A 16,192-nucleotide genomic window follows, 5' to 3' on the forward strand; every position below is an offset into this window, starting at 1 on the left:
CCCTGGGCTAGGGCGGGTAGAGGAGGAGGCGGTGCTGCGCTCTCGGTGTGGGTTAAACTTTTTCAATAGTCTCCCTAAAGCCGAGCGCTTTGATCCAGGCGCTGCTGGCGCCTAAAAACAACATAACTTGTCTGGCCATTAGAGAGACTGACAAATCGTGACAGATTGTTTATGCCTGGCAATTAGCGACGCAGACGCTATCCTGAGAACGGACTACACAGCAACAAAGGTAATCGATTTGAAGACTAGGATTTGTTCATCTAAAATTCAAAGCAGCAACATTGTTTTTATATGAACTCAAACTGTATGCCGTAGTTCTCCATTCTAAATTAAATGTAGCATATATATCCACTGGCATCTTTTCGGCAAGCGATGATAACAACACAAATCCCCTCGTTTAGGGACTGCAGATAATGAGAAGGTACAGCCAGGTAAAGCAATGACAGTCCCGGGTTGAATCTCCCCTTGGCTCCAGCTGCCTCCTCCCCCTTGCCCCAGACGCCACATCATTTTTGACTTTAATGGATGTAGTCAAAGAGGGAAAATCCTAGTGATCCCTCCCCCAAGCCCGATAATTACCCCCAAATGACAGCAAAGGCCTGTGTGTTTCAATCTGATTAGAGCCCCGCAGCCATCAATAAACAGCGCACTGCAAAAGGCTCATCACATAAAGAACAGTACACATTCCGGACTCACTTCAGCAGGTTTAGCACATGGCCAAAACCAGCCATCATATGGCTGGATGTGAATACAGCATGTCACAATGTTTGGGACATAAAAGTTATGATATATAATAAACAACAAAGTAATAATAGAAATAATGCACATTAAAAAATGCCAATAACGTAATGGATCATTATAGGGTTGACTAACATCATTGTGTATTAAGTCTTGATGAAGCCATGGCCCTTTAAGAGTTTACTGTCTTTGTTTATCTGAAGTTTCTCGTTCTAAAAAAGTAACTATTGTCAACTGCCTACTGATTTTCTCTCTCTCTCTCTCTCTCTCTCTCTCTCTCTCTTGCTCTCTCTACCCCTCTCTCTCTCTCTCTTTCTCTCTTTGAGTCCAGGACCAGCCCATCTCGCCCCTGATTGGCTGCCTCTCTCTCCACGTCTGCCTTATTATAACCCTGCACTCCAATTCGGTCACATAAACATGAGGATACCGTCACCTTAGGGTGGAACAACTTTGTGTAACTCTTTCTACTGAACCCACTAGAGTCAACTAGTCACCTAACCCGTGCCAGTCGGACCTGTATGGCCCCATCGATCGCCATGTCAGCTTTGACCGCTGGTTTGAAATCTGAAGAACTCCCTCCCCGCTCCGTTCTCGGCAGCAGAGGCGAGATGCAGACCAGTCTGAGCCCCACGGAGGAGACGGTGAAGCCCAAAGTTGCTATTTTGCCCTTCAGCGTGGAGGCACTGATGGCTGACAGGAAACCCAGCAGAGAGGTGGCATCCCCGGATGCCCCGTCCGTTCCCGGGACGTCCCATGCGTTGGGAAAGGTCGTAAGGATGGGCTCTTTCGGTAGTCTGGATTCTTCAGTTCCTGCTTTAGCCATGAGCTCCTCGTTTTCGGTGGACGACATCATGAACATGCCAGAAGACGTATTGATCAAACCCGAGAGCCCCGACAGTAATGACAGAACTTCATGGTTACAGAGTCCTCGTTTTTCTCCTACTCCTCCACGTAAGTTTGGCGTCAGTGCAAAATGAATAATATATATATATATTAAATATTTGTAATATGATTCTCATGTTCAGACTTTTATGGAATAGGATTTCTTTCTTAGTCGACGTGTTTTGAGAACTTTTACTCAGTTTGTTTGTCTAGTGTGGATTCAGCATTGCGCATTGGAATCCAAGGTTTTTAAATGCAAGCGTTTTGTCCTCTTACAGGAAGGTTGAGTCCTCCCGCGTGTCCCCTGCGAAAACACAAGACGAACCGAAAGCCCCGGACCCCCTTCACTACGTCCCAGCTGCTGGCCCTGGAGAGGAAGTTCCGCCAGAAGCAGTATCTTTCCATCGCCGAGCGGGCAGAGTTCTCCAGTTCCCTCAACTTGACGGAGACCCAGGTCAAAATCTGGTTTCAGAACAGGAGAGCGAAAGCAAAGCGGCTGCAGGAGGCAGAACTTGAAAAACTGAAAATGGCAGCTAAACCTATGCTGCCTCCAGCTTTCGGGATTTCATTTCCTCTCGGTGCGCACGTGCCTGCGTCCTACGGGTCTCACCCGTTCCAGAGGCACTCTCTGCCGGTTTCCCCTGTGGGACTGTACGCCGCTCACCTCGGATACAGTATGTACCACCTCGCTTGACATGAGACGCAGGACGAGGGGCACGTGCAGTGGGACACAAGGTGTTAAGACTAGGCTACTTTCCGAGCGAGAGGGGCCCTTCGGACAGGTGTGCTGACACAAAACGAAGAGGCATCCCGGCGGTGAGCTCAGTGTCACATCCTGTCAGGGGGCCAATGCCTTAATACAGACCCCCTTCTGAGGACCTTGAAGTTTATCCACTTCTCCTGACCTCGCCAGTAAGTTCAAACACTGCAAAAAAATAATCCAGTTGTATTAGTCATTTAATATTGAGTCTTACATCGGGTTTTGTCAGTGGACAACGCCAATCAAGAACGAATTTATGGAAATCTTATTTCAGAAAATAATCTCTGAGTGTGAGACTAAATGACTCTAAAATGGACATTTTGCGGTGCAGAGGTGGAAAACAACTTAATAACTGTAGGCCTGTGATATATCACGAGTGGACAGTCAAGTATGGACGCTATGCTGTGTGCCACAGTGTGTCAAAGATAGCCCACTGCTCCACTTCCACCAGCAGGTAAAAGGGCTATTAAACCAACTGCTATGAGTAAGTCAGAGACTAATGCGCACCTTCACATTTTGCACCAACCAATTCATGTTGGGCATCATATAGCATTAGTGGGTGGCTGTCACACTGCAAACAAACATTTGTTTTTGCATTTGTATCAATGCGTAACTATAGTGGGTTACTGAATCCGGTGTCAAGTAATGCTCTTTGGGAATTTGGAGAACCACAGCATTTGTTTTCATAACAGCACTGTCTGTTGTTGGAATGATTCCCTTCGGAAGGGATATGTGTACTGTACAATAATGTATATTTGAAGAATATTCTCATTTATATTATGAATATATTTGTGACATAACTTAATAAATTGTTTATTCTTTTTCATTAAGCAGTTGTTCGTTTTGACTGACACTTGCATGGGGCCTGTAGGTTATTACATACTTCTTTCACAAAGCAGTAGGATAAACTGTGCTTCAAAATAACATTTTCTTATTTTTTATGGCAGGTGTTTTACAATTCTTTATCTATTTTTAAGAAGAAGTGTGGGCCTGTTGTGAGTTATCGGACATTGCATCGCATATTGAGACAAACAAGTTTATATGGGGAAAAAGCAGAAGGGATCATTATTATCAGGCCTGGTAAAGAGTGTTACAAATAAAATTAGCAATATTGATTAGCATAATTTAAATATTGTGCTTTGTGGAATGCCATTGCGCCGTCTAAAAGCTTTATGTGACCCACACCATATTCACATATTGACAATAATATAATGTCCCCAAATCTTCAATTCGAATATTTCACACTTTATGTGCACATATTTCCGGCGTGCAGCGTGCATTTAAACTTGACACATATTATTTGGGGGGAATGTATTGCTACAGCTGTTGCTTATTGCTTTGGAACAACTAACCTAGATTTTGTTGGCGCCAGATGAGTTGAGGGCGTGGGGGGGGCGCTGACTTCAAAACATACCGATACATATTGGAGATTTCTTCTCTGGGCTAAATTGCTTGTAAACAATCCACATGGAGTGTCATTATTGAGTATTTAGGTTGTAAAATGAGCCAGTTGACATCCCATTATGGAGAAGACAGGGTGTTAGAACTCGTGTGTACAAACGAATTACCTGACTGGCGCGCGTGAAGAAAATATGACATCCTTCAGATGAACGCTGGAGTCATTTACTGCCATCAGGAAGACCTTAATGAAAGAAAAAACAGATCAGATAGGGGGAAATTACAGACCACTCAACAGCAGTTTTAAAGGCTTTCTCTTGAGTTCTCTGCCATTCAGGCAAGGGTTAAGGAGTAAAATAATTGCTGTAATGAGCAAAGGCAATCTGCCGCAGACGGAGGCCGGCTCCAGCGAGGCTGTAGCTCCAGGCAAGGCGGAACTTTTATCATTCCTAAAATGTCAACGGGGGACTGGGACCGGCAACACTTCTCCTCTCTGCACTGTGATTTCCTCCTCAGCGCTAACAAGCTGCTGTCCTAAACAAGGGCAGCAATGGTAGCATTTATCTAGCTTTTAGACACACATGTTTAAAGCATCACTTCCCAAGTGTTTAATCCCACACTCAATTTTAAAACATTACTATAGGCTACTTTTTTTTTTTTAAATGAATGTAGTTTCAATTAAGAGTGCAGAGTTGACTTTAGTTCATAGTGGAGGTTTATTTTATTTATCTAGCATTGTATTCACCTCTGACAATGTCCGCTCCATTAGACCATATCTATGAATTAATACATAATCCCTGACAATACACTTAAATCACACGGATGAACGCTCTATCTGACTAGAAGAGAAACTTGACACAAAAGAGCCAAAGGGGATCCCTCCATTCTTGTAACTCTTCAGTCTTTTGTCCCCGGCTTTCAATCTTGCCAGGAGCCCAACGGAAAACAGAACTCCCTTGTTTATATCATCCAGAAGATCACAGGAGGCTGTTTGACTCTGTTAAACCCCTTGATCCCCAAGAAAAGGGAAAATGGGTTATTAGAAGTCACCTACACAGCTCGGATAGATGCTTATTATAATAGGGGAGGAGGGAGTGTGTGTTAGACCTTTAACCTTTTTTCACTTATAGCCTATACGTCTTGGGACTTTTTGTGAGTGAGAAATTAATAAAAGTTATCAAAATAAGTGTGTAGCCAAATTTGATGTTGGCTTATTCTTTAATTAACAAACAATGTTAAGAAACACTTTAAATGCAACATATGAAGCCAGAGGAAAAATTAAGAGACCCAAGCTGATTTTTTTCTGTAAAATCTGCCGGGTAGCATACTTTGAAAGGATAATATCCCCAAATCTATATTTACCAAAAAAATATCAAAAGGCCTTTTGACCTGTATGATACTTGACCAAAAAATGAGGCTTTATTCTAAAACTAGTAGCCTAATATTTAAATACAATGATTTGACACCAGAGTTTAGTCAATGAAGTCGCTGTTAGAAACGTATTAACGTTATTTGGTTCTTTATTTCTAGCTGTGATGGCCTTGTAAGTACTGAAATGTGTGCACATTTAATGTGACTTTTATACTAATAAATGGGTGTTAGATAGGCGGGCGCGAGTTGCAAAGGTTCATCAGCTACTGTGATTTTATTCAATATATCATACACAGTGTTGACAGTGTAATGAGTCGAAACTTTAATGTATGCTGAACTAGGTTCATTGGAACCTAATCATTTGATTGAGGGAAGTGTGTGTGTGTGTGTGTGTGTGTGTGTGGGGAGAGATCCATGAAATAGCCTTTGCAGGTTACTTTCTCACTTTTTCTATCAGATACCACACCACCACCTTCTGTTCAGACTAGGAGTAACATAAAAAGCTCTTGTTTCGAAAAAAATAAAAATCAACTCAATAAACTATCCACAATACTGAAATTATTGTCCACCATTTATCCATACGCGAAGACCAAATTAATCTACATCATAACAATGTTAGGCTATAGGCCTATCTCAGTGAGTAGGCCTACATATGGCGTCTGGCCTTTTCGTTTTTTTCAGCCAAATGTAAACTCTGAGTGAGTGAGTGAATGAACCAGAGCGATAATTGTTTTTAAAATAGTGCCAAAAAGTAAAACTATCCTGGGAACGACCTTTAAAATCACTGGGCCCTTTGAAAAATTTGAAGATGCATGCTGTGATTTCCCCCTTCAGTATAGGAATTTATTTCTTGAAACGTTTATTTTCTTGTCTGCTTAATGAGAAAATGTCTCCTGTCCACGTGTAAAAAAAAAGGTAAGCGTAAATAAAAAGACATTTTTAATTAGGCCTACTCAGATTTTTTCACCTGTTCTTACATTCTTACAATCTTAATTTCACATGTAGGCCTATGTGTACAGTATAGCGCAGGCTGAAATAAAGGCGTTGGGCCGCAGGACAATGGTTACTATTTCCATCCTAAAATGTAAATAATAACCTCATTTAACCGGCAGACTGTAGAACATGAACGCGCCGCCACGTCCTTGCTCTGCAATACGGCTCGAGGCCTTAGTCAGTCACAGCCACGTGCTGTAAATACTATTGATAGTGCCGCAAAAATGTTGTAAATCAATGTTCTGTTACCAGCAAAGATAGCCATCAGCACCAATTATTTGCGGCTGTCTTTACCAAAAAGACCTATAAATTCAGTCTCCTGCAGACAACCAGATGTTGCCATTGGGCAGTATCAAAGCAATGAAATGCAGTCAGCGCACCATGAAGTCTATCATACAGTAAAAGTCAATATTAAAAGGACTACATAGACTTGAATTATGGACATTTTATGTGGATGGATGGCGTGGACGCAACGGGCATATACTGCAGATGAATATCTTTACTATATCAGAAATAATACATAAGCTATTGCTTACTATTTATCACTACACTGATCTGTTCATCAGTTTGAGTTTTTCCGCAATGGTGATACAACTGTTGTTGAGTCTATATTATAAAGCAGAGATGTTCATCAGGGGGTCCGTGACCCCTAGGGGGTCCTCAGAGTTAGTGCAGAGGGCCCACCAAATGAAGTAAACATTTTTTCTTTTCTAAATAAAAATTTCTGAAAACTTACATCAATATGAATCCAACATGTAATTAGCAAAGATAAATTGGCCCATTTGTGAGGGAAAAAACATTTGATTTACACGTTGAAGATAACCATAAGGTAGCCATTATGGTTTAAGGATTCACTGTGCTTTACACATGTATGTTTAACATTAAAACATGATGTATAAATAATATCCATACGTTTCCATCCATCCAGCCCAGTTTAATAAGCAACTATGTTATACAGTATATGTAGTAGGGGGTCCTTACCCTGTCCCTCTTTCAGTTAAGGGGTCCTTGGCCTAAAATGTTAAAGACCCCCTGGTTTAAGCTGATTCGGTTATACACCTCTTCATTTCAGCTTGTATGGCTTGCAGTGTTCACTAGAGGCCTTGGTCTACTTGCATTGAGTAGACCAAAATAGGTCAACCAAAAACCCTTGTTTTTGGTTGACCTATATGTTCATAACCAGGGTTTAGTCACTTAGGCTGCTGTTATTAAAATCAACTCACTTGTGCCTTTTGGACATTGGAAATCTGATTTTAAACCTCCAAACTTGTACTTGTAACTGCTTTATCAAGTTGTACTTCTTGTGCATCCTGGTTGTCCTGATCTGTTTATCACATTGTTTTTTTTCCTTTTTGGACAAGTTTTAGTGCATATATTTTCAAGATGGTGCTGCTTGTTTCTCTGTGTTGTTTTCTTTGTCTTTGTAACTCTATGTCATTGTGAATGAGGGCTATCTCGAGTATGAATAAAATGAATTAACCACCGACATTCCAATAGAGTAACCTCCCAATGATCGATTACAATTAATAGCCGTTTTTTAAGCCGAGTTAACTTTATTTACCTCACCATGCCATAAGAAGTGCTCCTTTGACCCTTTCTTAAATAATTACGTCAACGTGCAAAATAATGGAGCAGTTGTCCGTTTATAAGGTATGTTTACTGTGGACAGGAGGGGAAGCTTTGGTCAAATATGTGAGAGTTTTGAGCCCCAAGCTAATTTACTGAGCAGCATGGTTACAACAGTGTGGAGAGGGTGCCAATCATCTATTGGAAATTAGGGGTGGGGAACCATTTCCTTACGTGGACTAATGATGCAACATTTCTTTTAAGCTGCAATAAAAGTGCTAAATGTGATGGAAAATTGCCCGAAAACCCCCATAAACAAAAGTGCATCAGCGATGCTTTAATGTAAACAGGTTTCTGATCTGTCCTTTACAAGCTAATTTATTTCAACAAAGCAGAGAATGATTACTGTCACCCTTCGGCTAAGTTGTTGTTGTTTTTATTGTGCAGCATTTAACATTTTTGGTGCAGTGTCACAGAACATTAAATTGTGAAATTACTTGGCCGCCTGTGGTTTAAATGTTCTGTTCTCATTTTGCCTAATGATAGAAAATACCGTGGATTAAGCGGCCCTCTAATGATGATCAATAAGCACAGCAATTAAGCTTTATAACCCCACTGTGGGCTGATTCCTTAACAAGCCACATGCTGCTGACTAACATTTTTGTTTTTGTTGGTTAGGTAATTAGCAGTGAGGGGTTCAAACCTGAGGGTTCAGATTTATGGCACAAAAAGAAAATCATACTTATTCCAGGCTCCCTTTAAACGGCAGTCTGTTAAATGATTCGGAAATGATCTTCTGCACAGGACTGACCGAGCTGTGAGAGTTTTTTTTTTAGTCCCAGTGTTTACAGAATGATCAAATGTTGTGACGGTATTGTGAACAGTGATATAACCACCATGCAATATTGCGCCATACAACTTAAAAACCTCTAGGTTTGCTGATTGCAATACTGCAACATTATCAGAAGTTTGAATATCTTTGTAAACATTAGTTTGGACCACTTACTGAAACATTGTTAGTTACTTCTCATCACAGCAGGAACTAGTTTGGACCTTTTCGACGTAACGGCTGCAGATTTGATTGTTTTGACAGATTTCAGGGCTGCATCTTAGTTATCAAATCTGGAAATAAAAAAAATCAAGAAATTGTTAATAATAACTCACAGTGAAACACAGAGAGAGAGAGAGAGAGAGAGAGAGTTTAGCTGTCTGTCAGTAACACCTTTATATAGGCGGCATAAAATGATGGAGAGCCATTGACTTATCTGATGTGGCAATATGGAACTGCAACAACCAGCACCACCTTGTGACAGATCACGGTACTATCAAACTCTCTGAGAATAAACCTTGAACAAGCAGTTATGGAAACTAATAGTAAATGGATGACTATTAGATGTGTACAGTGGCTCTTAATCAGCCTACAGAATGGCCTGATGGGCCTGATTTAGGGACAGCACCGCTCCTGCATAACTGGTAACCCAACAACCCTCAAGACGACTGAAAATCATTTGAACTGTGGACAGAGATTTTTCAGCACTCCTCAATCCCACACAAGGCATGCAATGTATTTCAGTCCATACTAAGACAAAGTCATTGTGTAAGGTAGCAGGCCTAACACATGAAATAGACAACATGGAAACACAAGCTATCTCAATCAATCAAGCCATATGCAGACAAAAGGACACATGTCAATCATCTTATTTCCCAGTTGACGGTATTTCTGTAATGCAGAGATAAAGTCAGCAACATTGGCAGCACCAGGTTCAAGCAGCAAACAACAGCAAAGTAACAACAGAAACTGGAGCTCCGCATATGGGACAGGTACTTCTGCAAAATATGCAAGACGGGATTAATGGGGGCAATATCAGGAACCCATGTATGTTGTCAGAAAGGCAAATCATTTACAAACAACCATGGAGGTTGTGAATTTGATTATTTCTTTTGGTAAATACATCATCGTTTTTTCACCCAAGTGAAACCAACAGGGAGAGTTGTCAAACAACACCTTGCTGGAAGCTACACATAGCATTGCCAGCAAAACTGCCTCTCAGCAAGTGAAGATAGTTGGTTCTGGCCACCAGAGGGCAGTAGAGGACATAAATCAAATCAGAGGGGCTGAATTGTTCCCAAATCCAACATGTCATAACACTGTTATCAAAATAACAGCAACTGTGGCTTATTTGTGAAGCTGGGGGCTGTGATTTGTGTAAAACCCACATTGTTTCACTTACAGTTCATCAATCACATTTTCAAAACATAACAACCAGCTTATTTTTGCTTAGCAAAAAGGAAAATGATTACTTAAAATGCAAATGTATTTCAGTCTAGTGGTGAAAACTTCATTTTGCCTCAAAAAAAGTAAAATGCATCAGTAACGGTCCCATGCTGAGTGAAAATCAGAGCATCAGTCAGAGTGTACATAACCTTCTTTGTTTAAATTAAAAAAAATGTAATACTTATTGTAGAAAACATGATTGATGCTGATTCACACACTCGACACGGGCCAGTTTTGTCACAGTAGTTTGTTTCCCAGGATCCATTGGCAGACATTTTGGAAATAACTTCAGAGAACATACAAGCTGATACATAAAGAGAAGTTTTATTACATAATGCAAGACATATGGATTGTCTTTAAGTGTACATAAACACAGGCAAGTGTCTAATATGTTTACAACAGTGAGGGCTCTCATATTTTATATACATTCTGCTTCAGGCCAAGATCATTTGCATTTTTATTCAGCTTTAGCACAAGCAGCAGTACTGTCGTAAGTTTTTGTGATAAAATTCTGAAGGAGTGTACTCTACGACTGAGTGTGAGAAAGCAATGTTTGGTACATCTATTTCTTACGTAACATTTTAAACCACCATGTTCAGCTCTTCAAATATTTACAAAATGCTGTGTAGTGTTCCTTTAAGTCAGACCAAGGGTTATGGCAACACAACTTATTTCTCTTAATGACACATGGACCTTTGATTATAGCCCATGTAAGTAAGCAGCGGTTAAAACCGGCTCACAAGCATCTCTTATTGCTTTATTATTGTAAGGTTTTCAATGGCATGGTTGGCATTCAGCAAATTTCCTGTGAAAATTCTCGACTCCTTGCTGGAATGTAGCCACACATGTCCACTACTATGAGCGTGCAGCTAACGCAGAGCCAACTAGGTAAAACATGAAACAGCACCCTGTGTGCATTGTTTATGATGCATCTAATACAGAGCAGGCTGCGGTGTGTATTGTATATGCGTTTCCATTCTACATATTGCTCATGTGTTTTTATGAATAACAAACCGGTGGGCGTCTGTCATCTGCTGTGTGTGTGTGTGTGTGTGTGTGTTGATTATCTCTCCTCTTGCAGTAGCTGAAGCCTGTCCTCTGCATAGTAAGGGCTGCTGTGTCCAGTGTCAATAGCCTCACAGTCATCTGTGAAAAACACCAGGTCCTGCCAACCAAACAAAGACACGTGGTCAAGAACCTCAAGCCTGAAAATAAGAGCGAATAAGAAGAAAAACCATTGCAGGCGTTTTAGATGCTCTTACCCGATAACAGACTCTGGTGATAATGGTGTGCAAGTTCTGGATTTTACGTTTGAGCAGCACCATTCTGGGACGTTCTCTGCAGGACTGGTCAGGATGGTTCAGCACCACATACAGAAAGTCACGGAGCTTGGTTGTGACACATGCGTTCTAGAAACATAAGAGATTTTTTTATTTTTTAAATGAACAGTGTCCTCTCAAACTGTATACGAATCTTCTAGCAAATTATTCTTTTTTTATAAAATTTAGATTTAGTTTTTGCATGAAAGATTTACAGTATTTACATTTTTTTTTAATCTAGATTACTCTCATAAACCCTCAAACACACAAACGGGAAGCGCTACCATATTAGGTAGGATTTGTCAGAGTATACATTGATTTGTATTGAATTAGCTTCCTGTGCAAAGTTAAAAGTTGTGCGCTTAGTGAAAGCTACAGCTCACATCTAACTTATTGATTTTGCATTTAATTAATTCCCTTAGTTTTTAATAGATAACCGGAATTTTTGAAATGACTGGGTGGTTATCAGTAGAGGAAAGGGGGTTGCTAGTAGAAAAACAAAAACAAAACTGATAATCAAATTTCCCAATTCCCTTTTAAACACTTTCAGCAGCCGTGTGTCCCACATCATACATGTACTCCTCCATTGTTTGAAACTTACATGCACATCAAGGAAGATCGTGGGTAGAACCTCAGCGCACGTTTTCTGCAACCCAACAAACGTGACCGTTAGAGAGTACATAACAGGGTGTACTAGTCTACGCAGCCCAGTGTGCACAATGTGACAATGCAATGGAGGTCAAAGCGCTTACCGTCCGACTGTACGTGTGTATTTTATCCAGCAGAGACATGACTTCTTTGCTGAGGCCGAGCGCTCTGGAGTAGCAGGTCGGAGGAGCGCATTCCGACAGCCAGACAAAGCTGAAGAAACACGCGAGGGTGGCGAGTCCCAGCCTCATGTCGGAGAACACTGATGTTACGGACCGCTTCCAGCTGCCGTGGCGGTCAACGGAGTTAAAATAGTAAAGAGGAGTAGTTTTGCAGCCGTTTTAAGGATGGAGTGGTGGAGGGGACGATGACGTGGAGCAGTCTGAGGGGGGGAAACAGTTGGTGTCGCAAACACTCCGTTCACGCACGCTGCCAAATTCCAACGACGATTGAGCTTCTGCTGCTGTAAACACAGCCACACATTTCGCAACGTTTCCCTCAACACATGTGGAGACATTGTCAACTCCTAAAATCAGGATATTAATGAGAGCTATCACGTACATAGCAAAACAATAATAGAAAAATTCAGTGGGACGTTTGATTTGTATTCATGACTTTCAACAACATTTTATTTTACAAAATGGATTTAAACTGGTAAACATGATAAACATGATAGAACTTAGAATTCTGCACATGTCATGTAGGCTACCTGTGCATCTTGGGTGTAGGGAGGTATTCAATCCTCACATCAAACCACAAACACTCAGTAACTTGTCTAATATCTGGAGTTTTGAACAAGAATAATAATACTATTAATATTATTGCAGTGCACATCAACACTGGCATGGAGGTTTTAATCTGTTATTTTCCCCCAATAACACATTTCTAAAGTGAAAATGAGTCTGTAGTTCAGTTGATATTTCCCACCTCTTAAAAGATTCAAGCCAGTGAACACAATTGAAAATAATGAAACTGTTTGTCAACCTCCTTTATGTAACCCTAATGCAACATACCACACTGAAAATATATTGGCTTATTTTAAATTCTAATATTATATATCGTGATAAAGTACTACCATCATCATAAAACCTTGCAAAAGACAATGTTAGAAAGTCTCAAGAAAGGTTTGATGGAGCCACTGAGCCTTTCTTCAGATTGAGAAAGTTCTTTTTCTTTTTTCTTTTAGGAGCACCCACACTGCCACTTGAATCGGGTTGATCCCGGAACACAAATAACCTCTCTCCAGTAGCAGGGACGCCAAGTACACCGCTGGCAGAGGTCGGCATCATGTATTCCTCTGCCGGGCTGTGTAATGTTTCATTCACTGTGTCCACAAACCTTTCCTTTGCAGTGTCATTTTGCTGCTCTGTAACTGTGTTTTCTGTCAGGATTGATTCATGAATAGGCCGTTGTGCTTCAGTGAAACTGTCCTCCTTTCCTTTCTCTTTAACCAGCAGTGGTGCAACATCTCCGGAAGCCAGGGGATGGTCTCTGGGGAGCAGTTTTTCCATCAGGCATTGCCTGTTTTCCTGGAGTCTGAGATTTAGGAGGACAAAGGAGCTGTTGTTAGTGGGCTTGGAGTGTTAAAGGGCTTACCTCATGTATGCATGCATGCATGTGGTCAATGCACCCCAGCCATGTTAACTGATGAAAGGCATATTACACATCAAATAAGAATTTGTCTATGAGGTTGGTGATCCCTGATCTACAAAATAGTCTTGAAGAAAGCGTAACATCAGGTCCTTATACAGCAGCCATTAGCGAGACACAACAATGTGTTGAACTCACCTCTCTCTTTCCAAAGTGCAGCTTGGCATATTTGGCATATTTTTATGCACCATGTCTTCTCGCAGTTTGACAGAAAGAGGTCTGTTCACCCCCCCGGCACACCTGGTCAAAAGGTCATAAAATATAGTGAATATATAAAAATGCAAGTGCGATACAATCTTTGCAGACAATAATTGGCTTTTATCAAAACATGGTATGGGATGCCTGGCTATCTGATACGCTGTCATAACTTTTCATTGGTTCAGAGGGAGAGCTTTGTGATCTTTTCCATTAAAGTCAAAGATTAGATATTTCTTCCCTTTCTTAGAAGGGTAAATTGTTTTAGGACCGTCCAATCAATAATAAGTATGGATAATTGTAACTGTAAAATCACACAATGCTGTTTTTCTTATAAGAAAATGAATATGTCAGAAGGCCTCCAATAAGTAAAAGTTTGTTTGCTTAACAATCATGTTGCATGGAAGGAGCAGCTTCCCAAAGCAAACAGAAAGAGCAAATCATGTGCATGACCTGGTTCATACGCACATTGTAAAAAAACATCAAATAGAGTGTCTGTCAACTGGTTACAATGGTCAGAAGGCAAAATGGAAAAGTACATGTTTGTACTACCTACAAATATTAGACAGCATACAGTAAAGGATCACATTGTGAGGTAACAAACTGTACTAGGACAAACAATTTCAAAGTTTTTCTTGATATAACTTAGGCTCAATTTATTACTTCTGAGTCCAATTTAGCAAGACAATGTTGAAAACAGTGTCTTACATTGGAGGTAGAGAGATATGTAGATAATGTCAGACATTTTTTAAGGGACATTGCATTGGAGCTACCCTATTAAGTAGGTTAAAACATATCTAGCCGATGCCTGTTTGCATAAAAAAAAACAAAAAAAACTGCTTGGTAGGGCAGGTAAGAGGCCGATTTTCTGTCCACTTCAACTTTATTTGATAATTTATTTTTATCTTTCGATATAGCTGTTTACATAATACTACTGCATGGCAAGAAATAAAGTGATTTGATCAAGGACCTCAAAGTATCTACAATCGTCAGATGCAAAAGATTACTACATTTCTTTTTCTCAAATTAAATATTAGCAACATATGTTTCACATCCTACTATTGAAATGAAAAGATTACAAATTGTTCCAAAGAACAGCTAAACTCTATTCTGCAAACAAAAAGCAGAAAGTAAAGAGCTGAAAAAGAGAACAAAAACACATGTTTTGCATATTGTTCCATTTTCATTCTCTTGTCCTATGGCCAGACAGCTCCGGTCCTCATGCATGAGACATGATTCATCAGTTAAGTAATCCAGACTCAGCGGGGGCCAGTGAGTGTTCCAGAGTATCAGGAAGAGAGGGGAAATTAAATGATGGGTATAATCATTTATCTTTCGATCTTGGCTCAGGGAAGAAGGACCTTTGTGGAATCGTGTACAAACAGTATTTAAATCTAAAACAATGCTTGGAGATGAGTTTGTTTCAGCCAGTGTTTAAACACATGTTTTTTAGTTTCTTCATATCAGTGGCTTCAGTCAAAAAATTACTTTCTTAAACCGCATAACTTGAATTGATCATACTGTGGTCGCATACTTGGAACAAAAAAGGTTTTAACTATATTCAAATTGTTTTATTCTTTTTTTTTCTCTTAAAGAAAGGAGGGAAATACATTAGAAATTGGGGAACATATTTAAAGTGCACATATTATAAAAAAATCACTATCTGGGATTTGGGGTGTGATTTTGTGTCTCTGGTGCTTCCACACACATACAAATTTACGGGTGAATACGGGTTTCTGGACGTCCTCTAACTTTAACTTTAGTCCCCGGGTGAGCTGTTCCACAGCTTTAAACATCACTAGCCGAGACGAGGTGGCAAACCGTAGCATGCTAGCTCATTTTCAATGGGAAAACACTTCTACAACACACACTAGTTCACCATAATGAACAAAGGAACTATTTACATGTCCCTGTTCTGCAGGTATTCCACAAGTGCCCCTCGTTTAGAAGAAGTCTCCCAGCTAATCCTGCCTTGTACTGACCAAAGTTCGAGAAAGTTATCGTCTGATCATTGCCTAGCAACTGCACATGTGTGACTCCCAACAAAGATAGTAAAGGAATGAGATGTCTTACTCAGTAGTTAAAACGGAGACCTAAACACACAGGGTGAAAAGAGGATCAGTAGGAGCCGTACAACAAAAATATGGTGTTTTTTAATTAAAAAACATGTAACCCTATTTTGGTACAACCTCAAAATACAATTATGAACCTGAAAACGAGCATAATATAGGAGAGCTCCTAACATGGACTAGGAGACAAGTGCATGACAAAAGCTTGTCATATATATATATATATATATATATACACACACACACACACACACTCACCGGCCACTTTATTAGGTACCCCATGCTAGTAACGTGTTGGACCCCCTTTTGCCTTCAGAACTGCCTCAAT

General features: G+C 40.3%; 3 protein-coding genes across 3 annotated transcripts in view; 1 reads left to right on the plus strand and 2 right to left on the minus strand.

Moving 5' to 3' along the window:
* The first annotated feature begins 1,135 nt into the window (after positions 1-1,135).
* msx1a (muscle segment homeobox 1a) lies at positions 1,136-3,210 on the plus strand. Its single transcript, XM_034870398.1, has 2 exons — positions 1,136-1,689; positions 1,899-3,210. The coding sequence occupies exons 1-2, from the start codon at positions 1,257-1,259 to the stop codon at positions 2,312-2,314; spliced, it is 849 nt and encodes a 282-aa protein (XP_034726289.1). The 5' UTR covers positions 1,136-1,256; the 3' UTR covers positions 2,315-3,210.
* Positions 3,211-10,281: 7,071 nt separating this feature from the next.
* Positions 10,282-12,337, minus strand: LOC117943235 (cytokine-like protein 1). Its single transcript, XM_034869231.1, has 4 exons — positions 12,055-12,337; positions 11,904-11,948; positions 11,246-11,392; positions 10,282-11,148 (listed from the first exon to the last, which is right to left on the minus strand). The coding sequence occupies exons 1-4, from the start codon at positions 12,199-12,201 to the stop codon at positions 11,047-11,049; spliced, it is 441 nt and encodes a 146-aa protein (XP_034725122.1). The 5' UTR covers positions 12,202-12,337; the 3' UTR covers positions 10,282-11,046.
* A 280-nt stretch (positions 12,338-12,617) lies between these two features.
* LOC117943218 (limbin-like) overlaps positions 12,618-16,192 on the minus strand; it is a 15,891-nt gene continuing 12,316 nt past the window's right edge. Inside the window, exons 22-23 of the mRNA XM_034869197.1 lie at positions 13,739-13,840; positions 12,618-13,486 (exon numbers count right to left, since the gene is read on the minus strand). Of these exons, the coding sequence (XP_034725088.1) occupies positions 13,066-13,486; positions 13,739-13,840 (523 nt within the window). The 3' untranslated portion in view covers positions 12,618-13,065. The remainder of the gene's footprint in view (positions 13,487-13,738; positions 13,841-16,192) is intronic.

Source organism: Etheostoma cragini, chromosome 4 (genome assembly GCF_013103735.1).
Source record: "Etheostoma cragini isolate CJK2018 chromosome 4, CSU_Ecrag_1.0, whole genome shotgun sequence".
Classification (NCBI taxonomy): Eukaryota; Metazoa; Chordata; class Actinopteri; order Perciformes; family Percidae; genus Etheostoma; species Etheostoma cragini.